The sequence below is a fragment of the Syngnathus floridae genome, chromosome 3 (genome assembly GCF_059516105.1).
Source record: "Syngnathus floridae isolate MCC-2025c chromosome 3, RoL_Sflo_1.0, whole genome shotgun sequence".
In the NCBI taxonomy this organism is placed as follows: Eukaryota; Metazoa; Chordata; class Actinopteri; order Syngnathiformes; family Syngnathidae; genus Syngnathus; species Syngnathus floridae.
The window spans coordinates 18,017,966-18,044,459 of NC_142415.1; the positions used below are offsets into that span (position 1 = coordinate 18,017,966).

At 45.2% G+C, this 26,494-nt stretch overlaps 3 protein-coding genes across 8 annotated transcripts in view; 2 read left to right on the plus strand and 1 right to left on the minus strand.

Annotated features, from left to right (window-relative positions):
• The window catches only part of fto (FTO alpha-ketoglutarate dependent dioxygenase), a 148,539-nt gene extending 131,280 nt beyond the window's left edge, over positions 1-17,259 (minus strand). The window contains exons 1-3 of the mRNA XM_088371043.1: positions 17,240-17,259; positions 16,029-16,058; positions 5,997-6,129 (exon numbers count right to left, since the gene is read on the minus strand). Of these exons, the coding sequence (XP_088227169.1) occupies positions 5,997-6,129; positions 16,029-16,058; positions 17,240-17,259 (183 nt within the window). The remainder of the gene's footprint in view (positions 1-5,996; positions 6,130-16,028; positions 16,059-17,239) is intronic.
• Positions 17,224-21,245, plus strand: aktip (akt interacting protein). 2 transcript variants are annotated; one of them, XM_088370979.1, is made up of 10 exons: positions 17,224-17,371; positions 17,998-18,156; positions 18,313-18,521; positions 18,602-18,666; positions 18,773-18,873; positions 19,431-19,519; positions 19,595-19,693; positions 19,850-19,957; positions 20,031-20,091; positions 20,270-21,245. In XM_088370979.1, the coding sequence occupies exons 2-10, from the start codon at positions 18,109-18,111 to the stop codon at positions 20,375-20,377; spliced, it is 888 nt and encodes a 295-aa protein (XP_088227105.1). In that variant the 5' UTR covers positions 17,224-17,371; positions 17,998-18,108; the 3' UTR covers positions 20,378-21,245. The 2 variants fall into 2 exon arrangements, with proteins under 2 accessions (XP_088227105.1, XP_088227106.1); XM_088370980.1 differs by having other exon boundaries at positions 17,275-17,423.
• Positions 21,246-21,598: 353 nt separating this feature from the next.
• chd9 (chromodomain helicase DNA binding protein 9) overlaps positions 21,599-26,494 on the plus strand; it is a 43,030-nt gene continuing 38,134 nt past the window's right edge. For all 5 annotated transcript variants that reach the window (XM_088370204.1, XM_088370205.1, XM_088370207.1 and 2 more), the window contains exons 1-2: positions 21,599-22,045; positions 24,893-26,461. In XM_088370204.1, coding sequence (XP_088226330.1) covers positions 24,995-26,461 — 1,467 coding nt within the window. In that variant the 5' untranslated portion in view covers positions 21,599-22,045; positions 24,893-24,994. The remainder of the gene's footprint in view (positions 22,046-24,892; positions 26,462-26,494) is intronic.

A 26,494-nucleotide genomic window follows, 5' to 3' on the forward strand; every position in this document is an offset into this window, starting at 1 on the left:
ACAATTTCCGATCCAATAATATTGTAATATAAACCATTATTGTGTTTATTTCATTGTTTTCGCAATTGACCTCTTGAAAATTTTAATTGTAAAAAGTACAGAAGGTCAATGGAAGTTAGACTCGTGTAATTTGTCTCGCTGAATCCAACGTAAACAATGCTTGTATGCGAACTCAAAAACCACGTAAAAACAGTGTCAACAATTTCAGATCCAGTAACGTAATATTACCCATTATTGTCAAATGACAACGAGCTAGTATTATATGGTAGTCGCTGAACTCTGAGCCTAAGACGCTTGTGGGTCAGTCATGGGAGCCCCAAAACCGTGGCGCATCTGTAGCTCCTTCCGAAAATCCTCCCAAATGAGTTTCATCTGGTAAAATGGCGAGCGTCTTGTATGTGCTTTGATCACAAGGCATTGTGCAGGCCCCCCGAACATCATGTACTGCATGTACGGGGATTGCGTTCAGTAACCCAAGGAGCCTCTTTTTTGGGAAAACCACATATGTTCAGCGTGGATGAAAAGTCAACTCCGTGATGTTCGTCCAACAAGGCGCCCCTTTGATTATGGCTTTTCAGGCACGAGCAATTTCATCGTCTAAAAAGCCCAGAGTTTGTGAAAACGTGCTGCAACTTGTGTAAGACGTCATGTGAACGTCTCGCGAAGGAAAAGAGCCATCACGCAAATTAAGATCCTTGGTTTGCTCCCCCCCTCTCTCTTTTCTTCGACTCGAAAAACTAAAAAAAAGTTTTTGGTGTTATCCCAGTGAGCAGCACTAAAGGAGGAAGCCAGTAAAGCCCTATTAGGAGCCTTCTCGCTGCAACGATCTCATTGGAAGAAGCGAGTGAAAATTGCCCGGATTAATGTGTTAATCCGCCTCTTTAAAATGCTAATGTCCATTTTATGCCCATTAAATCTCAGTGTGCGTTTTCTTTGATGCGTGCAATTTCTATCAATTAAACACAGAGGAATGAAACAGGCAGCAGGGAGATTAGTCGCTTTGCTTCAAGCGTGAATTTCTCAGTTTGGTTTCATATTTATCTTGAATGGCGGAGACGGGGGGATGTTTGGAGTGGGTTTAGGAAATACAGAAGGAGAAATGTGGCGATATGAAGAATTCTGGAAGTCCCTCGTGCCTTTCACGGAGCTCACAACGAACAATAAACAGTAGCACTTGCTCATGTCATTTATTAACAAACAATTTGTTTCGGGTATGAGGACTCAATTTTCTTGACAGTGAGCAGACTTTCAAGTACGTCCAAATGAACTCAATGGTAAATCACAAAATAAGCAGATATTCATTACCGTGATGCCAAATAACCTAATCGAAACTAACTGCGTGGATAAACCTGTGCGGTATAAATTTCTCACGCCGCAAATTGTGCGATGACTTGCGGATGCCCTCGCCGTTGTGCAAAGCCTTTTAAAAGCAGGAATGGAGCTCGTCCAATCGCCGAGGGCTCTGCGGTTGACCGGAAAATGCTTCCAGATTTGTCACACACGCACGCACAGATTCATTGTTCGGCGTGAAAACGCTTCCAGTAAACTTGCATCTATCATCCGAGTGCTATTTTTGAGGTACGGCGCTCGTAATGATTTATGGAGGCCTTTCGACGCCACGCGCGACTCACCCTCCATCATGGGCAAAATCCACCGCTGTAAAAGTAAAATACACTCTGGCGAACCCGGCGAAAATGTACAAAGTCATCTTTTATTCACTCTGGCTTTTGTGTGACAAGTTGCAATGCGCCACTGGGAAGGGTCAAGGAAGTTTGACGATCTATTACTATTGATTATTCAAAGTAGAAGTGAAATGGCTTGAACGAAATGGCCGCCATCTTAGTAAGAAAGCAGAAAATTCCTAAAGACTAGCAAAACAAACTCCCTCCGTCCACCACCAGCGTACGCGGGCGGATGATAATTTATTAAAAGCCGCAGCTAATTTTCTGTGACGTATTATATCTTTGCCTCAGTAATCATGAGCCCCATTTCATTGAGTGAATTAGGTGCTCATGGCTTGGTGCGATCACAGAGCTGGAAAATGAGTGTTCACAGGCTGCTAATGGCCGGCAGATGAGGCAGACAATCATCTTTAATGTTCAGCAGCAACACAGAGCGGCCTGATATAAAACCATGATCGCTCGCTATTATTATACCAACCTAGTAGAAACACACGGGGGCATTTTGAAAACGGACAATTGATTATATGGTTGGCTTAGCGATTGTTTTCTATGTAGATCTGGGAAGTCTTTGGATCTTATGGTGAGATGATAGAAGTCAAATAGGTTTGTATAGTATGGTTAATGGGGTGAGGATAAGCGATCGTGGTTTGCATGTTTGGGTTAGGGTTTGTACGGTTGGGGTATGGAATATTAGGTCAGGAACTGTCAGATGCTCAGAGCATTTTAAACATGATAAGTCTTTGGGTCTTATGGCGAGATGAAAGAAGTCAAATAGGTTTGTATAGTATGGTTAATGGGGTGAGGATAAGCGATAGTGGTTTGCATGGTTGGGTTAGGGTTAGGGTTTGTAGGGTTGGGGTATGGAATATCAGGTCAGGAACTGTCAGAAGCTCAGAGCAGTCGCGTTGTCATGGTGAAACTCCCTCGCTCATGTTGAAGGGGTGAAACTCATTTTGAGTTTTAAACACTGTATCATTTGTGACATTAGTCCTGGAACTTTTTTGACACTCGTCAAAGAAACTCCAGCCCCTAGTGGGGTCTCTTATTAGCTGACTCACTAACCTCAGTTTTTCTCAGTCCACTAGCCACTAGAACACATCCAAAATCTATCACAGAAAAACAACCATTTGTGAAGTTCCCTTCTAAGTGTCCCCCTACTGCTCTTCTCTGTCTTCCATAGGTGGTGTTACAGATCATGATCCTTAGAGAAAGTGTTGTTCTGGAAGTTGGCTCTTTTCTGCACCATCTATTCTAACTCCATTCAACAGCCCTCCCCCTTCGCCCTCCCCGCCCTTAACACCGCAAGCTGTCAGCAGTGTCACAACATGACGGGCCGCGACACCACTGAATCTGGCATCGCTTTGTCACCCTGATACACTTAAGCATTGGTTGCACTGCGCTCCGGCTCGGCAAAGACACGCCGTCAAGTGAGGAAAGGCCATTATCTGCAATAGACACAAAAGTACAGGGGATCCCTGCAGACAGAGAGATGATTAAGGGCTAAGTGTCATTCTTCCCGTCTTGCCGGCCCGTTTTAAAGAGCTCTATTTCTTACTGTCCTTTTTACTGCCGAGCCTACGACTTATCGTCCTATTCCGCCCGCATGCCTGCGAGGAAGGGACACGGGTCTTGACAACCACACTGGGGGGTATTATGTAGAAGGCCTGGTCGTTCAACCGTCACCGCTCCAAACAACCAGAGAGGACCCAACTCGGTTGGATTTAAACACATGCGGCAGGGAATAAGTCATGACGGCCGTGAGTGGAATTTGGCTGTGAAGTATTTGTGGAATGTCCACACAGGGATTGGACATTTGGTGCAAGGGGTGGGGCCGGCCTGGGCATAATAAGTGTGAATGGCCCGGGGATGATTCCTGAGTATCTTCAGTCCAGTGTCTGCTAGCAACTTTGTGACTCTAAACACTGCTTTTTACTTTAGGTTCCTTTTTGTTTTATCAATGTTTTGAGCACGTTTTGGATATGTATGTCTTTTATTCCACGACTTCTCAACCAAGGCAATACATTTCATTAACACATGAAATTTGTCTTTCAAAAGACATTCTCTTAGAGCTGGCATTTAAAAAAAATGATTCAAAATTAAATTGCTACACTTAATACATTGGCCTACCAGGCATCGGCCTGCTATGCCTGATGGCCAGTCCAGCATGTCTTGATCATTTGTGAAACTGACAGAAAATGGATGTAAAACAATTCCAGTGTATTAAATTATCTAAATTCCTTTGGATTTCAAAGGGTCCATTTTTTTTTCTGCCGCTATACTGAATGTTTATCCAACTAAAAACACTACAAGATTTTTGCCTTGGGGAATTTCAGTGGCAGCTAAGCGAAAGTTTGGATTTGCATTCTGCCTGCCCCAGATTTTTTTGCAGCCAGTGTTGCGCCCTGAGTGGGAATTCCATCAACAGCCATCCGCCTTCCAAAATTTCTAGGCTAGCATGTGTCCCCCGACCAACAGCCCGAAGACTGGCATTAGTATTCACGCGGACAGACAGACAATCAGCTTGCAGTTTTATCACTCAGCGTGTAAAAATTAGATCTGAGACACGACAGTATCAATAAAAGATCTCATTTCCAGCCTGGCTGCTACAACTGGTCCTCTTTCAAGTGACACTGCGGGTATCAATGGCGCTCTGAATAATGAAAAGCAATTATGTAGCTAAACAAAGCTGCCGCTGTAATGGGCTTTTGTTTTATTTTTACTTTCAAAATGGAAATAGATTCTGTGGTTGCGTGTGTGTGTGTGTGTGGCTTTTTTCTTCCCTCTCTTCCTCATCTTGTGGGTCACACGCAGGACAATCTCCTCATCACACCCGTCGACCTACAGCGTTCTTGGGACGGAGGTTGCAAGCCGCATGAATTAGACGGCAAAGTCTACATTGAAAGCTCGGCTGCTAGGCAATCTTGCCCAAACAGAAAAAGGGGGAACAGAAGCCGGCTCTTTAGATTGTTTCTATTAATTATTCAAGTGTCAGAATCTCTATCCAATGACCCCCATCAAATGAGCGCACATTATTTAGCAGGCAACCACGCATGAGCATGACGACAATGAGTGAAGTATCGTAGATACCATGGAAAACCTCGGCTCCTGCTGCTAATGCGTGGCCTCAAGTGAATTGAGATGATCATTTTATTCCAAATTTAATTTTGTTTTTCAAATAGAAAGTTAAAGGTAATTATTTATTTAATGACATATTACGGAGAATTTATTAGAGGCATGCACTTGTGAAAAATACTTTGGAACTCATATTATGTCATACATGAGCATTTATGTTTTACTTCAACTTATAGGTTGTTACAAGCACATTTTATTCATACAATTGGACAAAAATGAATGAAGCAAAATGTGAAACTATCATTGAGGATATTTATTATTTAAGTAATATTTTCATAGTTGTACTCGTCTATTGTGAAGATGTTTTATTTATTTGGATCAAAATGAATGAAGCAAAATGTGAAACTACCATTGAGGATATTTATTATTTAAGTAATATTTTCATAGTTGTACTCGTCCTATGTGAAGATTTATTTATGTGAATAAAATCAATTTGAACAAATTGTTCAAAATGAATGCATCAGTATCAACAGTATTTACTCAGTTTCAGTTAGTAGTGGGCATTTATTGAAGGTCAGGCCTGTATTTTGTAATGTTTTGTTTTTTAGTATACTTCCCAATTATATTGAGTTTTCCACAAACATTTTGTATAATTACATTAAACCCATATGATTAGCCAGAATATTGTGACAATTTTCTAATATTGTGACACAAATTGTATTTGTACAGGTAGAACAAAATTAAGAAATTGAAACGGAAAACTGTTTTTTGCATTTGCTAATGAAGTCTAATGCAACTATTTGAGTAGAGGCATTGCAAACGGGAAAAATCTCAACAAACAAATGTGGAGTAAAACAATGTAAATGACGAGCCTCTCAAAAGTGTGGCAAGAGTGACATCCTCCCAACATTTTGTAGAAGAATTTCTCAGAACAGTGAAATCAAGTCTATTCTTATGGCCTTGTGGATACTCCATAAATTGTCATAATGGAAAGGAAAGGATGATAAAAATACCAGACATCTTTTCGTCTTTCTTCACATGGTGAAAAAGTATATTTGTGAGTGCGTGGCGGTCTCCAAACAAAGCCCTGAACTTGTTGACATGAGCTGAGACACGTGTGTGATTGGCATGGTCGTCAAGCCGCACTGTTATTTCCGTCTCCCGCCGCACTCGGCCACTGAATCAAGATTGTGTGCTAATTTGTGCCAGTCAGGAAAGAAGGAGGATGAAGGGTAGACTCACAGGTGTGATGGAGTTCAGTGATGAAAACTGGGCGTGCAGGGTCTTGGAGACCTCACATGGTGGTTGCGGTTCGCATGGTGCCTGGCGGGAGAGGTGGCCACGTTCGCAGCCTCCCGGGTGTGGAGACTTGGCCCTGTAAGGGGGAGATGAAAAAGGCTTTATAGTCATTACGCAGGCAGGACTGGAAGTTCTGGAAGGGCCCCAGCAGCTTCACTAGTGGAAACAGGCTGCCATCTGCTGTTGTGTGGAGGGATTGCATGTCCTTTGTTTTTCAAACGGGATTGAGATACAGTTTCCCAGACTGGTGAGAGTTTTGAGAGACGTATACACATATAGATTTTTAGAATGTTAGGTATTTGTAAATCTGAGAGACCTTCTTTTATGACAAGTAAAACATCAGAAAGTATGTCCTTTGTGCTTTTAATGTGCGTGACTCAAAATTATCAACACAGCACACATATGACGATATCTGGACAGATAATCGTGAGTCTCTTCCAGAACAGATGTCTCTTGTAGAACCGAGATTGACCTGTGAGAGGCAGTGTGGTGCCAGAAGCCATCTAGACTGCCAGGAAATTCAAAGAATAGTACAATGTGAACATTTACCTATTTGTGTGTGTGTTTTAAGATATACTCACTGAAAAAAAACCTCACTTATCTACTATTCTTGTACTCTGCCCAAATCCTTGTCTCATACCAAACTATAACTTTGTGTCATCTTTTGGCATCTTAGCGATAAGCGCTCAGGAAATACGGTAAAGTAAGGGAGGAAGCTTCAAGGGTTTTACGAGGAGATTAGGAAGTGGGCAAAATCATTTAGAGACATTCGATAATCAGACTTTTACAGACTTATATGAAAAGGAGAAAAAAATGCTCAGATTTGGTCTACTTGATGATACGTGTATAACCCGCTCAAACGGACTTGCTAAATGCTAAAATAACATGGAGGGAACAAGTTCAATTTTCCCCTGCATGTAAAGCAAAGCCATTCGTCATGTGACTGAATGTGCTTGTAAAGTTGCTTAATTAAAAGAATCCATTCGCTAACAGTCAACCTTTGCACTTATGGTACAGTTTTCCAAACGAATGAATTATTCAGTAGCGAGGCTAGGCAACAAAAGGCAAGGCCGCCTAATGTGTTTGCCTAAATAGCAGTAAAGAGCCGGGCTTCGCCTCTCGCTGCGGATAAGGTACCACTGTTATGCTTGTGCTAAGTGTGTCTCGTTTAATTTAATTCAATAATCCCGATAAATGAAATAAATCCCTTCTGGGACACCAGGCAAGATAATATAAAATGAGTTTGGCGGCGGGAAAAAAATTAGGACATTACGGTTGATTGAGCGCTGACAAAAAGCGGGAATATTACAGCGATATTCTTTATGTTTGTAATTTTCGCAATAATGAAATGAAGGCATCCGGGCGGAAAGCAATCAGCGCCCAAAATGGATGACAGCGATTTGGCGGCTTAGCGAAGGAGGGCGCATTAGCATTTTCGCGCACTCCCAATGCAAATTGTTTCACTTAAACTTTTTAAATACCAGTTCGCGTCGTGACTTAATTTTAATAAGTGTCGGTCGGGCGATAAGAAAACGCCGACTTGACTGGCACATGGCACGCGGCACTCTTGATTCACAAAATTGAAAAAGAGCGCGATTTTCTCAGTTTACGCTGAATTGAGATTATTTAACTATATAATGAAAAATATCCATATCAAAACATTCATTTGAATTTAATGGGGACGCCGGTGTAATTAAATGTGCTCCTCTGCATAAATGGAATTGGTCTTTACTCGAGGCTGCGGGTGCTTGATAATCTTTTACTTACAACTGAGGCCTTTCTGCACAGAATGGGAGTGATTTAATTAACGGGCTATTAAATATGGTTCATACTACAGCAGCTATATTAAAGCCGTGCTTGTGTTTGACGCTGATAATGATTTCCAAGACGCGAAAACATACGCTTACAGCTTTGTGTGCTGTCAGTTTTTGGGGGTTTATTGATACCGCCATCAACTATGGAGGAAAATGAACGGTTGGGTTTATGAGGCGCACTAACAGTCGTTGCCTTCAAAGCTTTGCCACAAAAGATCAAAAAGACAGTTATGCCTGAGGGCTGACTTCATGGTTTACATAATAAATAAATAAAATATGCAAAAGTTACTGGTTCTTGTTGGGAAATATGTTGCAGTGATCATGGGGTCAAATTTGAGAATTTTTTCACCCGGTCAGGGCAATAATTGTAAATGCTGAACCGGTTTAACTTGTTTAAAATCCTTAAAGGTGTGTAGACTTTTTTACATAACCACTTTTCTTCCTCCTAAAAAATATTTGTGTTTTAGTTTTTCATAAAAATTTAAATTGGGCAAACCCCCAAAAATATTTTGAGTTTTGCTAATGTAAGAATGGTCTTTCCTGCATCTTTAACAAAATGTTTACAGAACTTATTGTCCCTTGTATTGTCCCTCAACTTATATATGGAACAAAAAACATCTCAAATTTTTTTGGGGGAGCAAACAACTATTCAGGGACAGCGGCCTAAGACTCCAAACACCACCCTCGAAGACGCACGACTATTTTCCGGCAACGGCAGCCTCAAATTGATTGAGCCGTCCTTGAACATCTGTTGTTCCATCCAAGTCTCAAAGGTAATCCCGCTAATGGCCCTCTAAGCTATCCACATAAACACATACATAAATAAAAATGTTTCCGAAGAGAGTCCCGTCATTGACTCGCCGGTAATCAATTCTCCAGTCACATCTGTTGATGAAGGTTCAGGAAGTAGAGAACAAGATATATACGGCAATCAATGCCTGGCACCGGACGGACAGCGAGTGACAGTCACAGCTCCGGCGGGAGTCCGAATTTACACACCGAGTCTGTCGGGGCGGAGGCCGGCGGAAAAAGTGAGCGGCGGAATGTTGTCTGCATCGACACAAGAGGGAAATTATTGGCCTGACTGAAGTCGCTGGAGTGGAAGAGTGACATTCTATCATTTAACGTTACCTAAGACAATATATGACTAGGGCTGGATGAGTGACACCTCAGGACGAGTCTTTGTTGCAGCGTTGTTTGAACTAGAAAAAGCTGTCAATACAAAATGAATCACCATTTCGAAAACCAACTTGAATTCTCGACAGTCGCAATGTATTCCACCCGACATTAGCGGTGTGCACGATTGCTATTGATCAACTACCGTATAAATACTCGTGATGTGCTGATCGATACAAAAATATCAATACCTTGGCTACCAGATTTGTATGCTCAATAATCGATTCTCATATCAATATATCCGGCATTTGAAGTGATGTATATTAAGTGTAAGTAGCAATCATTGAGAAGTTGTCAAAATGATACAAAGCATTTAGTAATCATAATCTTAGCCCACATGCTATTTTACAAAATTGTTACTTTTTGTATAATATGGCTAACAAAACACATCTTACAATTAGGGATTGACCCAAACTACCATTTAACAAAGAAAAACATCCAATACATGCAAAAATAAAAAATGTGATTTCATGTTTCCACCTCCCTAAAATATCTTGATATCAGAGACAAAGCTCTTATTTTGGATTGCTCCAGCTGCTGTGCAATATTCATAAATTAGATTTCAGATCTGCTCTTCTTTTATTAGTTTAGGTGTTATTAAACACGATTGCTTCATCTTAATAGAATATATTTCCAGGGGCCCGCTGGATGTGCTTAGGAGCTGATATTCAAATTCAATAACATGGCCTGTACTTAGTGCATGGCACTAATAAATGCCAATGTATGATGCATATGCAGGCCGGGCTCTGTGTGGATGTTGTGGCAGGCAGTAATAATACCGTCAACGTCCTTCACCGGGAAGGGGGCGGCGATGGAGGGGGGGGCTGCGTTGAACCAAGCCCGGGTGACCTACATACTGCCGCGGGGAGGATGAAAGGAGGGAAGGTAGCATTTCTGATTTCCTTGTATTCATACTTTAACTAGACAAGCCACAAAAGATAACAATACAATATGTTGCGATATCGATATTTTGTTCGATCCCCACTACACGGTAACACCAATAACAGAAGCCAGTTGGACAGCACCAAGTTTTATTTTTTTGTATTGGGAGATATATTGACGTTTTGTTCGGCAACATTAGTATGGATATCTGAGAGATAACGGTAGTGGTATACAGTTGTCAAACTCAAGGCCCGGGGGTCAGATCCAGGCCTCAACATTATTTTATGTGGCCCGCAAAGGCAAATCAGGTGCGTCGATTTCATGTTTTTGAAACTCGTGTTCACTTTTAGCAGCACTGAGGTATGAGATATTGCATATGCCTCCTTTAAAATAATTTGACGAATAGTCGTACAAACAATTATTGGCCTCCTTCTGATTTAAAAAATTATTATCCTTCAATTTGTGGTGTACATGTGACAATTGAAAATTAGTGCAATTAAGAAAGAAAATGACAACAAAGGTTAGGACCTCTCTAAAGGATTTTTTTCTGGTCCTGTAACGAATAACCGTAAAGCTAGCGTTCCATTTTGTAGGCGTACTGTAGCCGGACTATGGCGCCTCACCTCTTGGTCTTTGCGAGGTTAAAACTTGGCGTCCCCGCTGCTGTTCCAATTTTTATCAGGAAACCTGCTCCTGCAAAGGTTGCAGCTTAGGAAGCTTAGCAATGGTGACGAGTGACCTTTTTATTATGAATATTTCTATTTCATCATTATTATGATGGAATGGAATCTATGCATATGATCAGCACAATGGATTTCTTTTTCATTAGTTGTGTAAAATGCCAGTCGGGTGAATGAACGGAAGGGCAGTCGCGAGTGCCTGACAGATTACCCACCCTCTACTGGCGTGATCTGACAATGAGAATTAATATGCGCTCTCCATCCCGCTCTCCGTTTGTTGCCAAAGGCTTTTTGCCATTGGCCAGCAACTTTATCAGAGGTAACATTATCAAGAGCTTTGCCGAGAGCTTCTTCCATCTTGCTCGCACGCGAGTGTGCCCAACACTTGTCACTGTCAATCACGGGGTGATAATACGCAGACAATTCTCTCATTTGGTTTAATAAAATCTCTGGGTTTATTTGAAGTGCAGTCATTACAGCAAATAATTGCCGCATTGAGGTTTTAGCCCAACCGTAGCCTCGGGGATGAGAGAAGACTACTGCTATATGAAGGATCTACCGGCTGGGTGGATTTTAACCCTTGCTCCCCAGTTGTCCATATATCTAAAATGAATATTACATTTGAATCTCAACCTGGCGTTCTTTATTCAAACTAACATTGTTATTACGCATTATCCCAATATGGAGTCATTCGTTTTTCACTCCTTGCGCTTAGGCGGTTTCCATGGGGGACCGCCGGCTGTCATTTAAACCAAATTGCGGCTGTGAATAGGCGGCTTAAAACTCTCGAAGGAAAAAGACAGACAGGAAGGAACATATTTCATATCCAGGTTAAATACGCTGGCCGTCCGGATTGCAATAATGACTGAAAAATGCAAACAATTAGATGAAATGGCCGTTGTTGACGGGCAGACTAAAATGAGGGAAATCTTATCCAAGGTTCTCTTACATCAATGCCTTCAGTCTACGGCAAAAATAAAAGGAATTGGCCTCGTTTCGAAACAGAGTCTACATTGGTAAGTGAATTCTTAAAAAAAAGTTTAAAATAAAAGTTGATGACTTGTAGACTAAAGAAGAAAACTGCAGCGTATCACACATTCAATTAGTTAATCCAATCTCCCCGGCAGTCATTAGTATATTTGTTTGACCAAAACAAGGTCACGAGTTGATGAGCAAAAGGTAACTCATTAGAAAAGCAGCGGCGTGTGCATTTGTTAGCGACGGATAGTTGATCCCAATGTCGAAGGAAGGCAAAGGCGCCATCAACTTATTTGTTTGGAGGTCGCCTTTGATTGGTAAGTGTCAAAAAAAGCCTGAGTGACCTTGCCTCCTCCCCCCTGCTGCTCAAATAAGCAAGCAGGACACTAATTAACTTTGTCAGTCAAGTGTACATGGGACAATATACAATCAAATAACAAATAATGAGGTCAATAATTTCTATTTACTCTCAAACTTAGACAATGTCATTCCTCCACCCATTAATACAACCGCTCATGCGTTAAATGAGTTTTTTTTTCTTCTCACCCAGAGAAATATAATTAGGCGTAATTGTTAAGAAATCAATCCATCAACGGAACGCCGAGGAAGTGTGGTCGAAAAACTAAGAGAAACCCGAGACGCAGATGGTGTGGATGCGTGCTAGCCTCGAGGGACGCTTGCTGTGCATCGCACCGAAACGTTCAATTTGAGGCAAGTGCGTATTGTCGAGTGGCCTCAAGCACTTAGCAGGTGTTTGGCCTCTAACTTTGCAACCCCGCTTGTATTATTCGACAGTGCCACCTAAGGCTGGTTCAATTAATTGATATCCATCCATCCATCCATCCATCCATCTTCTTCCGCTTATCCGGGGACGGGTCGCGGGGGCAGCAGCTTTAGGAGGGACTCCCAGACTTCCCTTTCCCCAGCCACTTCCTCCAGCTCATCCCGGGCGATCCCAAGGCGTTCCCAGGCCAGCTGAGAGACATAGTCTCTCCAGCGCGTCCTGGGTCGTCCCCGGGGTCTCCTACCGGTGGGACATGCCCGGAACACCTCCCCAGGGAGGCGTCCAGGAGGCATCCTGATAAGATGCCCGAGCCACCTCATCTGGCTCCTCTCAACGTGGAGGAGTAGCGACTCTACTCCGAGTCTCTCCCGGATGACCGAGCTTCTCACCCTATCTCTAAGGGAGAGCCCGGACATCCTGCGGAGAAAACTCATTTCGGCCGCTTGTATCCGAGATCTCGTTCTTTCGGTCACGACCCATAGCTCGTGACCATAGGTGAGGGTAGGAGCGTATATCAACCGGTAAATTGAGAGCTTTGCCTTTTGGCTCAGCTCTCTCTTCACCACAACGGACCGGTACAGGGTCCGCATTACTGCCGACGCTGCACCGATCCGCCTGTCGATCTCACCCTCCATCCTCCCCTCACTCGTGAACAAGACTCCAAGATACTTGAACTCCTCCACTTGGGGCAGAATCTCATCCCCGATCCGGAGAGGGCATTCCACCCTTTTCCGATCAAGGACCATGGACTCGGATTTGGAGGTGCTGACCCTCATCCCGACCGCTTCACACTCGGCTGCGAACCGTTCCAGCGAGAGCTGGAGATCACGGCCTGAAGAAGCCAACAGCACCACGTCATCTGCAAAAAGCAGAGACGTGATGCTGAGGTCCCCAAACCGGACCCCCTCAACGCCTCGGCTGCGCCTAGAAATTCTGTCCATAAAAATTATGAACAGAATCGGTGACAAAGGGCAGCCTTGGCGGAGTCCAACCCTCACTGGGAACGAATCCGACTTACTGCCGGAAATGCGGACCAGACTCTGGCATCGGTGATACAGGGACCGAACCGCCCTTATCAGTTGGCTCGGCACCCCGTACTCCCGAAGCACCCTCCACAGAACCTCCCGAGGGACACGGTCGAACGCCTTCTCCAAGTCCACAAAACACATGTGGACTGGTTGGGCGAACTCCCATGCACCTTCGAGGATCCTGCCGAGGGTGTAGAGCTGGTCCACTGTTCCACGGCCAGGACGAAAGCCACACTGCTCCTCCTGAATCCGAGGTTCGACCTCCCGACGGACCCTCCTCTCCAGCACCCCTGAATAGACCTTACCAGGGAGGCTGAGGAGTGTGATTCCCCTGTAATTGGAACACACCCTCCGGTCCCCCTTCTTAAAGAGGGGAACCATCCCCCCAGTCGGCCAATCCAGAGGCACTGCCCCTGATGTCCACGCAACGTTGTAGAGGCGTGTCAGCCATGACAGCCCCACAACATCCAGAGCCTTTAAGAACTCCGGGCGGAGCTCATCCACCCCTAGGGCCTTGCCACCGAGGAGTTTTTTAACTACCTCAGTGACTTCGACCCCAGAGATTGGAAAATCCGCCTCAGAGTCTCCAGGCCCTGCTTCCTCAATGGAAGGCGTGTAGGTGGAATTGAGGAGGTCTTCGAAGTATTCTCCCCACCGACTCACGACGTCCCGAGTCGAGGTCAGCAGCATACCATCCCCACTGTAAACAGTGTTGACGTTGCACTGCTTCCCCCTCCTGAGACGCCGGATGGTGGACCAGAATTTCCTCGAAGCCGTCCGAAAGTCATTCTCCATGGCCTCACCAAACTCCTCCCACGCCCGGGTTTTTGCCTCAGCAACCGCCGAAGCCGCGTTCCGCTTGGCCATCCGGTACCTGTCAGCTGCCTCCGGAGTCCCGCAGGCCAAAACGGCCCGATAGGACTCCTTCTTCAGCTTGACGGCATCCCTTACCGCCGGTGTCCACCAGCGGGTTCGGGGATTGCCGCCACGATAGGCACCAACGACCTTACGGCCACAGCTCCGGTCGGCCGCCTCAACAATGGAGGCGCGGAACATGGTCCACTCAGACTCAATGTCCGCCGCCTCCCCCGGGACGTGGGAAAAGCTCTGCCGGAGGTGGGAGTTGAAGCTCTTCCTGACAGGAGATTCTGCCAGACCTTCCCAGCAGACCCTCACAGAGCGTTTGGGTCTGCCAGGTCGGACCGGCATCTTCCCCCACCATCGGAGCCAACCCACCACCAGGTGGTGATCAGTTGACAGCTCCGCCCCTCTCTTCACCCGAGTGTCCAAAACATGCGGCCGCAAATCCGACGACACGACTACAAAGTCGATCATCGAACTGCGGCCTAGGGTGTCCTGGTGCCAAGTGCACACATGGACACCCTTATGCTTGAACATGGTGTTCATTATTGAAAATCCGTGTCGAGCACAGAAGTCCAACAATAGAACACCGCTCGGGTTCAGATCGGGGGGGGGGGGCGTTCCTCCCAATCACGCCCTTCCAGGTCTCACTGTCATTGCCCACGTGAGCATTGAAGTCACCCAGTAGAACGATGGAGTCCCCAGAAGGAGCGCTCTCCAGCACTTCCTCCAGGGACCCCAAGAAGGGTGGGTACTCTGAGCTGCCGTTTGGTGCATAGACACAAACAACAGTCAGGACCCGTCCCCCCACCCGAAGGCGGAGGGAGGTTACCCTCTCGTTCACTGGGGTGAACCCCAATGTGCAGGCGCCCAGCCGGGGGGCAATAAGTATACCCACACCTGCTCGACGCCTCTCACCGTGGGCAACTCCAGAGTGGAAGAGAGTCCAGCCCCTCTCAAGAGGGCTTGTACCGGAACCCAAACTGTGCGTGGAGGCTAGTCCGACTATAACTAGTCGGAATTTTTCTGCCTCGCACACCAGCTCGGGCTCCTTTCCAGCCAGAGAGGTGACATTCCATGTCCCAAGAGCCAGCTTCTGCAGCCGGGGATCAGACCGCCAAGGTCCCTGCCTTTGGCTGCCGCCCAGCTCACATTGCACCCGACCCCTTCGGCCCCTCCCACAGGTGGTGAGCCCATGGGAAGGGGGACCCACGTTTCCATTTCGGGCTATGCCCGGTCGGGCCCCATGGGCGAAGGCCCGGCCCCCAGACGCTCGCCTTCGAGCCCCGCCTCCAGGCCTGGCTCCAGAGGGAGGCCCCGGTGACCCGCGTCCGGGCGAGGGAAATCTAAGTCCATATATGTTTTTCTTCATAAGGGGCTTTTTGAGCCGTGCTTTGTCTGGCCCCTCACCTAGGACCCTTTTGCCATGGGTGACCCTACCAGGGGCATGAAGCCCCCGACAACATGGCTCCTAGGATCATAGGGGCACGCAAACCCCTCCACCACGATAAGGTGATGACTCACATCAATTAATTGATGTTATTGGTTAATTCAAAATTATTGATTTTTTTTATTTTAGCCTCTTTTGAACAACAGATTATAATTGTGTACCAGTTTGTTCATTGAAGTGATGAGAGTTCTTTGATACAGATGTTTACTGTGATCTTAATTCTTTGACATCACAGCCACACCGTAGAACTGGTGAGACAACACATATATAAACTTTGATTTGCAAAACATACATGTCAAATACAAAAGTAAAACATACATACCACTTTGGCCTGCCAGTGAACAACCGGGTACTTTACTTAACCTATTACACTTATTAACTTCGCGATAACGCGTCGTAGGTCGGCCATGATCTACCGCGTTGTTGCACTACGCCACCTTCCCGCTTCCTTCTCAGAAACAGGAAGTGCCCTCGAAGTTGGATTTACTTTTTGTTTCAATTGTTACTCAATACCAATAAGACACTGCCACAAACGATGTACAAACAACAAGAAATAAAAATAAATTCACTCAAAAATAATTTGCGCACCATGCAAAACCCGAAACATCGCCAGAGCCGCAACAGCGATACCCAGCGGCAAAAGACACAACTGCGTGCCGACTTCGGCAGTTACATATTGCTTACATTTCTGTTTATTTCTTTCATTTATTGTAACAAATCTAAAAACCATGTATGTTGATAAACTGGATGAAATTTAGTGCAACTCTGATGTTGATGAAAAAAATAAGCATTGTAGCATTTCACACTGGAACAAAGTAATTAAATTATCATTGTTTTTTATGATTACAAATTATGTTGAAATCCAAAAAATTTGGATGTTGAATAACTTCACTTGTTCAACTTTGATAATTCCTAAAAATATTGATTTCAGGTTTCGCGATGGCCATAGTTTGGTGCCCCGCATACTGATAATCGGGAATTTTCCCAAAAAAGTATGTGAAATATGTGGACATAAAAGGTTGAATTAGATAGAATCCTGTTGAAGAGTTTGTTTATTTATTCACCACTTTGTGCAGTACTAGGAATAAAAATTTCCACCTAGCTCGCTTTAGCAACGATACTGTATAAGCACAGTGTGTTGACATGGCTGTGAACGTATTGTCTGGCAAAAAGTTACTAACTCCGCGTAATTCTATATCTTGGCATGAGGCACCTGTCAAAGCAGACAGCTGCTTGCTGAGCCATTTGGTTGACTTTATTTTTACTTCCACTTTACCACATGAAAAACTGAAATGAATATAAATGAATAATTTACACTAGGTAAATGGTAATTTTGTCAGGTAGGATGGGTGGTTTAATATAATTCACGATGTCTTGGGGTTTTTTTTGGAAGGGGGTGTTTTTTCAGGCTTTATCCACAGGTTGTCGCTGTTGTCTCAGTTCAGCTGTTTTTCCTATTACCCAGTTGGCCACATTTGAACCAATCAAACGCCATAACGTATATTATACCGACCAATGAGAATGCACACTCGCCCATAGAAACGCCCATTCATCGTTACGGGTTAGATTGAGCTCCGGCTGTCAGTGTTAGCTATAAACACCAATAGCTAGTTTAGCCGTGTTTACACCCGTGGAAATGGCAATCAGCTGAGCATTTGAGCACACGTAAGTCAATGTAAATACTTTTTAAAGTTATAGCGCGTCTTGAACAAGCACGGTGAGTATTTCCTGATCAAATTCGTCCGTCACGTAAGTTGTCATCGACGCTGAATTTACTTATGCTAATGCTAAAGGTTGGGTTAAGGGAGAGGCAGGTGAGGTTACATCAGATTGTTTTGAATACGGCCCAGATCTTTAGAATCCATTTGGGCAAGTAAAAATCATATTGCCTTCAGAAATATAACATCTAGTAATAAGGGACAAGAAGTTATCCGCCTATTTAGCGTAATTAAGCACATCACAGCAAGGCAAATGACTGTGTAAACCGATCCTCTTGTCAGGCGTGCCACTTTGAACAACTGGCATAACGTTACATGTATCTCTGATGTATTCAGCCTACTATTGTACGAATGGAGTAGTAGGTGTGCTAAAATGCGTAAAAGAATCGGTGCACTCAATTAAACTGTATTAAAAACACACTGTACCTTATACTAAGTGGAAGAGCATTTTCTTGTCCCACCACTCACAATGCTTCTTTGGTATAGATAGAGGAAGAACTTCGATATTTTTCTGCTGCAGACCTGATTGTTATGTTCTTAGACACAATTGTCACTTGTTTTTTTCCCCTTCAGTTGCAGATCATTTTAGCATAAATTGCCCACTCTGAATGGCCTGCCCACCACCTGTCATGGGACCTACTTAAAGAAAAAGGAGGGATACCACACTGAACTTCTACATGAGTTATGAACCTAAACCCCTTCTGGAGCATGTCTGCCAATACGAGTCGTAAGGTATTGTGAAGGAGATGGTCCTATTACTATTACTGGTGGAGATGTGATATGCTGTGATTTGTAAAATATCGGAAAATACAGTGGAATTATGCTGCAGTAATATTTTCAGATTTTCTGGAAAGTGTTTGTCTCATGTCGAAGTGTCTCCCGTTGCAGAGACCTGAAAGTGAGGACCAGGGCGGACAAGGGGAGTTGAAAAGTAGCCCGTCCCGGCTGCCCTTTGGCAAAAAGCAGCTTCCAGTCATCCCCAAGAATGCGGCAGCCGTCACCAAGCCTGCAGCCTTGGGAAGCCCCGCCCACTCCACAAATGGCCCGCATGCACCCTACGGCCCATTTTACTTGGAATACTCCCTATTGGCGGAGTTGTAAGTTGCTGTGTCAGTGCGTGAAAGGATTTTTAGTTTACGTGCTTTTTGAATTGATTTGCTTGTCATGTGACCTGCAGCACACTTGTGATTAAGCAGAAACTCCCTGGAATTTACGTACAGCCATCTTACAAGTCAGCACTTAGTAAGTATGCAGAATGCTTGAAAATAGAGGGGGGGGGGGGGGGGGGACTTAATCCAACAAAATTGTGATTCCCGGTTATATTTACCACCGTTGTGTTCCTGTGTAGTGTGGTTTGGAGTCATATTCATCAGACATGGCTTGTACCAGGATGGAGTCTTCAAGTTCACTGTGTATATCCCAGATAACTATCCAGATGGTGATTGTCCGGTGAGAAATGTTTGGTTGGGTAATTACCTGTAGAAAAAAAATCTTAATTTCATACACACAAAGAGAAAATCAGCAAGTGTGTTTACTGCTCCTTTCCTGTATGGTGCACTCGATAACCAATTGGAACCCGGGCAACCGTACGCGTAACAATGTTTGCCGTAGTCCCAAGACTGACCTGTGAGAGGCAGCATAGTGACATAGGGAATGCAGACTGCTAGAAAATATAAAGAAAAACAAATAGAAGACAAAATGGAAGAAGCTAGGCTAACTGTTTGGTTATCTACTTTGCTGTTACAAGTTTAGCTATTGTACTTGACATTTTGTTGTGGTAACCGACAGTTCGACCCAACCACATCCTCATTCACTTGGCCCAAGTCTGGGTTGGCTGCACATACAAAAAACTTAAATGCTGAACAGGTTTCACATTCATGATGACAGCTCAACCCCCCACAACACATTTTCTGATCTAGGCTGGTCTACTTAATATGAATTAAACTACTGGCCCTGTTTCCGTAACTCCCTTGACGATGCTATTGTTTTGATGTTCTGCTGTACAGAAATTAGTGTTTGACATGCCAGTCTTCCATCCACTCGTCGACCCAGTTTCCGGCGAGCTTGACGTCAAAAGAGCTTTCACCAAATGGAGGTGAACACGAATGCAATTTTTACACACCTTACATCAAAGTCCATCGAATGTATAATTTGCTGTTTTGTGTTTTAGGCGGAATCACAACCATATCTGGCAACTCCTCATGTATGCCCGTACTGTATTTTATAAGATCAACACCTCGGAACCCATCAATCCAGAAGCTGCTGTATTGTGAGTGTCCTATTTGAATGATGATGTAAAAAATCCAAACAAAGAAATTGTTGCACCTGCCCATATGTACCTTAGCTTATCCTTAATTATCCTCATTTGGGTCATGGGTGAGCCGGAGCCTCTCTACAAGGTTTTCATAATCGTATTCCCCCTCAGGTACGAGAAGGACGTGCAGTTGTTCAAGAGCAAAGTGGTGGACAGTGTGAGACTATGCAACAGTCGTCTGTTTGACCAGCCCAAGATAGACGATCCCTACGCAATAAGGTTGGTGGCTCATCCTCACGCATTGTGATCTTTGAGTGTGTGACTAACTTTGTCGGCGATTATTGTGCTGCAGCTTTTCTCCGTGGAACCCAGCTGTTCACGAGGAAGCAAAAGAGCGAATGTTCGCATACAAAGTAAGTCCATCACGAAGTTCATCAAGAGTACTTGTACTTGTTTGCTTTCCCGGGGTCCGAATCAGGTTTGTGCAAGAGCACGAAAGAAAAATAAATCAGCATTACTAAAAGTGTTCTGGTGCTTTCATACAAAAGTGCTGATTCTGTATGCCATATTAATATTTGTAATTTGCACTAGAGACGACCTGAGGACCACCACAAGGGAACGCAGGGCTCGGGCCTGTCCTGGGTCAAACCCGGGTCGACGCAGCCCTTCAGCAAAGACGACAGTCCTCCTCGGAGTTGAGGCTGCGCTCGCACCCCCCGCTGGCCACTAGTGGGGAGGCACAGGCACCGCCGGCCGCACCATATTTGCGAGCCGAATCCACAAATAAGGACATTATGAATATTGCTCAGCTTTAAAAGCTTCGCCCACCAACAGCTTTAGCAGACATAAACCAAGTTGATAAGGCAAAGATGACAAATGGATGTCTCTGATGTATAATCTAGCATTTCACATAGCTGTTTCAGGATCCATATGCACAGACTGGCTGCGCTCAGTGATTACATGCTGTCGGAAAAGTCCAAAAAGAATGCAGTGGATGTCACCATCTCGGCTCAGGACTGTTTTTATTCATCACGCCAGGAATGTCAATTACAGCTGGGCCAAGACCAGACTTCCAATCTGTCAATTTTTTTTGAAAATCGTTTCTCTCCGAAGATAGCTTTTAAATGCGTTGCTCGATAGAGATCTTTTTTTTGGTCTGCTTGTTAAAAGTTTGATGTGTAAATAAGAGGTTTTTGATTTAAAGAAAAAAAAAATTCAATTTTGGGTTTGCTTTTTTTTTTTTGCCAGTTTTAAGTTACTAGAGCTATCCCACGTGACTCCAAAGGTTCATTTTTGCTTTTCCCCACTTTTGTCTCTCCAACATGTTATAATGATAACATGTACTTTTAATTTTATTTGATTAGACTATGATCTGGACATTTGATTGGTTTTCAAAGAAAAAGCTGCTAGATCTAGTTGTGAAGGAAAGGTAACCATTTTTTTATAAAGCATCACCTTCAAATCAATTTTATTTTGATATGTTCTTTACAAAACGATTTTCATCACAACAGAAGATGACAAGCTGTCAATGCATTCTTGTAACATTAATAAAAATGTTGATTTATTAGCTGTGTTTTGTTTTTATTTTAATTGATTTACCAGCAACAATACGCAATACTAAATCCCTCTTTTCCCTTGCCGCAGCTATTTCATTTTTCCTGTGCTTTTAAGATGAACCTCACCTAATCCATGTTGCAGTTTTGTAAATAGAGTTTACTCGAAATATTTACAGAGAACGACACAAAAGATGTAATACCCCGACTTGCCTTTCGAGGTCAGTATTGTCTCGCAAAAGTGGAGCTCATCTCCGGGGCGCCTGACATGTTCGCATGGGAGGACTGACTTGTAGTCCATGTGCCAAAGTAAAAGCTCTCCGGATTGGCTTCTTTGGCTCACAACGCGGCCATCTTATGCACCGTGTCACGACACCACAACACACGGGGACTTTGGCCCGGAGGCAGCGTGATCAAATCAACCGCTCTCCAAGTGTGGGCGGCGCCGTAGCGCCCCGCACTCTCGCACCGGGTTTGTTTGTTTCTTTAAACTTTATTTGTTTTTTTTGTTTTTTTTAATGACACTTCTCTGGAGTGAAATTGCAGTGAACGCCCGGACGTCCAATCAGGGAGGAGGTCACTAGTATGCAAATGTGCCGTTATCGGCAGTCACGTCAGCAGCGGCGGCAGCAACACAGAAGCAGGCAACCAGCAGCGCCCGCGGAGGTGGCGGTGGTGGTGGCCGGGCTTGGGTTTGGGCTTGGCGGCGACGCAGAAGCAGCTGTGCGGAGGTCGCCCGCAGAGCAGCCAACTTCACCGAGAACACGCACGCATGTCTCCGCTTTTGGCGTCTCTTCGACCGGCTGCCTTTCGGGTAAGCCACCGCCGCTTTCCCTGACACTTCAATGCGCTCGTGTGGCTTCTCTTCGGAGAGGAAGCTGTCAAACGCCTCTTCTTTGCGCACTTGTTCCACGCACTTCTCGAGCAACACAAACCGGACTTGGCTTAGTTTCCCCCCGCCGAAGTGAAGCTGGTCGCTCCGGGGTCCTGAACTGACAGCGACCGGTGCCGTTCGGTGGGTCGGTAGTGGGCTTAACAGTCTGCAATTGAAACTGAAACTCAGCCCCGGAAATAACACCCGGCGTGGTTGTTATCTCGGACACCATCGACATCGACCCCCCAACCTACACTTACACCTTCTTTCGTCCACCAACCCCCCATCTCCGCCACCTTTTGGCTCTTCCTCAGTGGAAAATCAACTACCTTCAACTATTGCTTTTTTTCTTCTTCATTCGACGCAGTTTGGCTTATTCTTAGAGAATTTTACCTTAAATCGGTGTCCTGGGGGATGCTACACTACTTGACTTGAGGATCTTGGCTAGAAGTAACACAACGGAATATAGTAACGAACTTTTCCTCGGTAAAGAAGAAATGGCTCAATTAGGGGGTCTATCTGTTCGTCTGTTTGTTGATATCATTGGGCAAGTCGTGGTGATGCTGCAAACAGCTGGAAGTCGACACATGTGAGGGTTCCCCTTCACTGTGGGTTACAAGGAAGGAAGGAAGGAAGGAAGGAAGGAAGGAAGGAAGGAAGGAAGGAAGCGTGTTAAGGTTAGTTAGAAGGATCAGGATTGGTTTTCTGTCGATTTGAAGGAAAACGTGCAAGGCTTGTTTTTGTGTCACTTCCCACGCTCTTACCTCAGTTGTCGATTCATTTCTGACCACACTTTGCATGATGTCAACGAGGAAGTATCTAACGTGTATCTGAGTTATCTTTTTTACTCATAGTCAAGCGCCTTTCTCACGGAGATTCCGCAAAATGTCCACATCGTATTCTCTTTACACAGAACACAGCAGTGTCTTTTTACACAGAACCCAGTGAAGCAGGATGTTTGCACTTTCACGCAAAGACACAATATCCTTATATGAAGTGTAATTACATCACGTCAGATACTTGGGAAATACTGAATAACATTGCGCAAAATTAGCACATCTGAGCCGTAATCGTAGATTTACCGTATTACACCAACAGAACTTGATTGTCAAACTTCACAACTCTTTCCCGGCATTGCGGAATAGTTTCCCTCCTCTGGTACAGCTCTGAAATAGCTTTGTTTGGAGCCATTTTACAGAACAGCAACATGAAGAGGAAGATAAAATTCTGGCTAATACAAGCAGTGGGTAACTTGTTAACTCTGCGTGCTACTCATTCTCAAAATCAACGCTACAAGGAAAAGCTTGAAAAATGAGGGCTCTGTCAAATTAGTAAACATAGTAATATTACAACAGCTTTTTTTGTCCTTATTAGCTTAGGATTAGCATTTATTTGTGGATGTAAGTTTGATGCAATGCCATTATTGTTTTGAATGTTGTCAAACTTCGAGTCACAAAACATGGCGGCCATTTTTTTTCTTTTCTCATACAGTTCTCCGTATCATGGAAAGGCAAATTACCACCACGTATAAGGTCTGATTGGAACATCAACTTTTTCCCTAACCCTAACCCTAACCCTTTTTTTTTTTTAGTATATTAAATAATAATAGCAGAACATGTTTTCTCATAATCAACCGCCATTGTGTAATATTAGCCTCAGAGAGATAGGAAGGAGGAATCTTCTATTATCTGCCATGATTGTTTAGCCTTGACGCAAGTTGGCGGAGGTCTGCGGGCTTCGATTTGTTTCTGCGGCTTGTGGTTGTGAGGTCGAAGGTGAGTTGGGTGACCGGTGCATGACATGCACTTAAGGCTGGATGGATAGATGCATGATTATCCATGGTGTACCTTCTTGGTGTACTTTGTTGATACATATTGCAAACTGTGACTATTTCACATCCATTCGGATTCCCTTACAAAAAAAAATAAAAAACATTTGAGTCTTGCAAATTTCCTGAAAGCATTTCCTCGAGATTGCCAAATGGCATGTCTGCACAAGGACGGAGCATTCGCTAGGCTCTGTCGTCTTCCGTTGGTCTGTGGTCGCCAGGCACACACGCCCTCAAAGGACTTCGTCTGCCTCTGTTCCTGGGCTGTTGAAATTCTATCAGCTGTCAACGCCTCCCTGCGCGTCCTACCCTGCAGCTCTGTTGGCTGTCGACTTTAGAAAAGGTTGTGGTGGTGCTGGTGTGGGGGGGAGAAGGGGGGTTGTGTTTGGGGGAGCTCGGGAGGAGGGAGGGGGCATTCAAGGGGTCGCACGAAGAGGCACCTGCTGCCGGTGGCTGGCAGTTGGCTGGCGCCAGCTGCTTTTGCTACACACATGAAAAGCCTGCTGATAGATAATTGACAGCGCAGAGTTCCTGACCTAGCTATTACGTGGTTTTAGAGCGCTTCTTTTCAACGCCGCATGGAGGGCCATTATGGAAATCTACTAGTCAACCAGCATGTTTCACCCAAGGATTGGATGATAAAAATAGATGCAGTGAGGAGGGGAAGTCATGGCTTAGTTCATTGTTTTTTTTTGTGTGTTTTGAATAGTGTCAACTTTATAGACGAAATATGTCTGTCTGTAAGACAACATTTGTCTTTTGTCCAAAGTCAGCTAGAAGTTATTTGCAATTAGTGATTTACCCGAGTTAAATTCTTGGGCGTATGCCTCTGCTTGCGCCGAATCAGATGGATTAGGCTTCAGTTACCTGCAAACCAGGAAATGGACTGGATGGATAGAAAAGCCTGAAGCAACCGTTTGATGACATCTTCCGTGTTTATGTTTGTCCCGTTTTTACAGATTCATGATGTGATGCCATAGCTCTTCGAACACTGGTTCACCATAACCAACGCGGAAACCCCTGAACTTCAGAAGGTTCCGTGACCCCATCAGAGCTCCAGTATGGATTTTTTTGATGACCCCAATCTCTTTGGCGGAGGTCTGGAAGGGGTGGACGTCGATGGCTTCCCGTCAGCTCCGTCGTTTGTGGATGAGCTCAATCTCACCGCAGACTTTGAGCCTATCCAAGTGGAGCCTCTCGCTCCTGGGAAAAACCAAGACATGATGCTGCCGGTGTCTTCCACGTCCACCCACCAAGCCGTGCCTTCGTACAGTCAGCAGATGGGGCACTACATTGGAATTAAGGCACAGAATCCTGTTGGGCAGCCATTTTCCAATCCTGGTGGTACAGGCGGCGTGGCGGCAGAGCAACGGGGCCATTACCACAATGGCCCCGTCAGCCAAGTACCTCAATCCAATGGGTTGTTCTTCAACAGTAGCAGCCCGATGTGGGGGAATCAGGACCAGAACGGTAACATGTACCATCCTTTGTCCCAGCAGCAGCAGCAGCAGCAGCAACTGTACAACCAGCAAATGCATGTCGGACAGCCACAAAGGCTTCATCCGCATCAGCACAGGATGCGTCAACAGCAACAACGGCCGAGTCACCCGCAACAGCTGTTCAACCAGAGCCAGCATCAACACATGAACATGCAGGCCATGCCTTTGCAGCAACGCCACCATCACGGGTTCCCCTTTCACCAGGGGAGCCAGCCTCAGAGCCAGCAGCAGGTTCACCAGAGTCCACAGCAGCCTCAACACCAGCTAGCTGCGGTGGGAACAAGGTTTCATTCAGCAGTAGTGCCGAGTCCAAATGACCACATGCCGGGACCTTGCCTGCAGCAGCAACAGAAGCGCAGCTTCTCTTGCCGTTTAGGAATGGCTGAAAACAACCCACCCATGGATTCGTCATCTTTGGTTCACTCACTGCCCACTTACTCTGTGAGTTCTGTCACCACTTACCGACCAGCTCAGTACCCTTCCTACCCCGGAGAGCCAGAAATGGGCTGTCTGAGTCGGCCGTCTATGTCGTCGGTGGCGGCGGCTCGGCCCGCCGCCACCGCTACTCCCCTGGCGGCAGCTCTGCCCGAGCTCCCGGGGGCAGCATGTCAGTTTCCATCTGCATCACTTATGGGTCAGCATCATGCTCAGACCTCCGTTAACCAGGCAGAGCAATGTCCTTTTCAAGCTTTACGCTGTCGCGGAGAAACGCAGGGAAACAACAAGTTGTCCGAGATGTTTGGCGAATCCATGAGTTGCTACCCGGGCGTGGCCCACCAGTTGCCCTCAGAGCAGCCTCAGCGCCACGCGAACGGATACCCATCCCTAGGGGACAATCTCTTGGCATCGGAGGCTCAGAATGGAGATTTGGCAGGGTTGGAGCCCCCTGACCTCTTGCCGGACTTTCTGCCCCAGCTGGAGGCCGCGCTCAGCCAACCAGATCAATCCAACGGTTCCTGGGCTGATTCCAACCAGGCGTGGGGGCACGAGCATCGGACACAAACACCTGTTGGACAAAAGGAAGACAAGGTAATACCGTTTCTTTGCTACCTAAGCATACAT

Bases quoted from the DNA above. Each gene is read 5' to 3' on its own strand.
- aktip (XM_088370979.1), top strand. From the start codon at position 18,109: ATGAACCTAAACCCCTTCTGGAGCATGTCTGCCAATACGAGTCGTAAG. The intron at 18,874-19,430 runs GTGAGAAATGTT...TCTGCTGTACAG, and splicing joins ATCCAGATGGTGATTGTCCG to AAATTAGTGTTTGACATGCC. The intron at 19,694-19,849 runs GTGAGTGTCCTA...ATTCCCCCTCAG, and splicing joins AATCCAGAAGCTGCTGTATT to GTACGAGAAGGACGTGCAGT.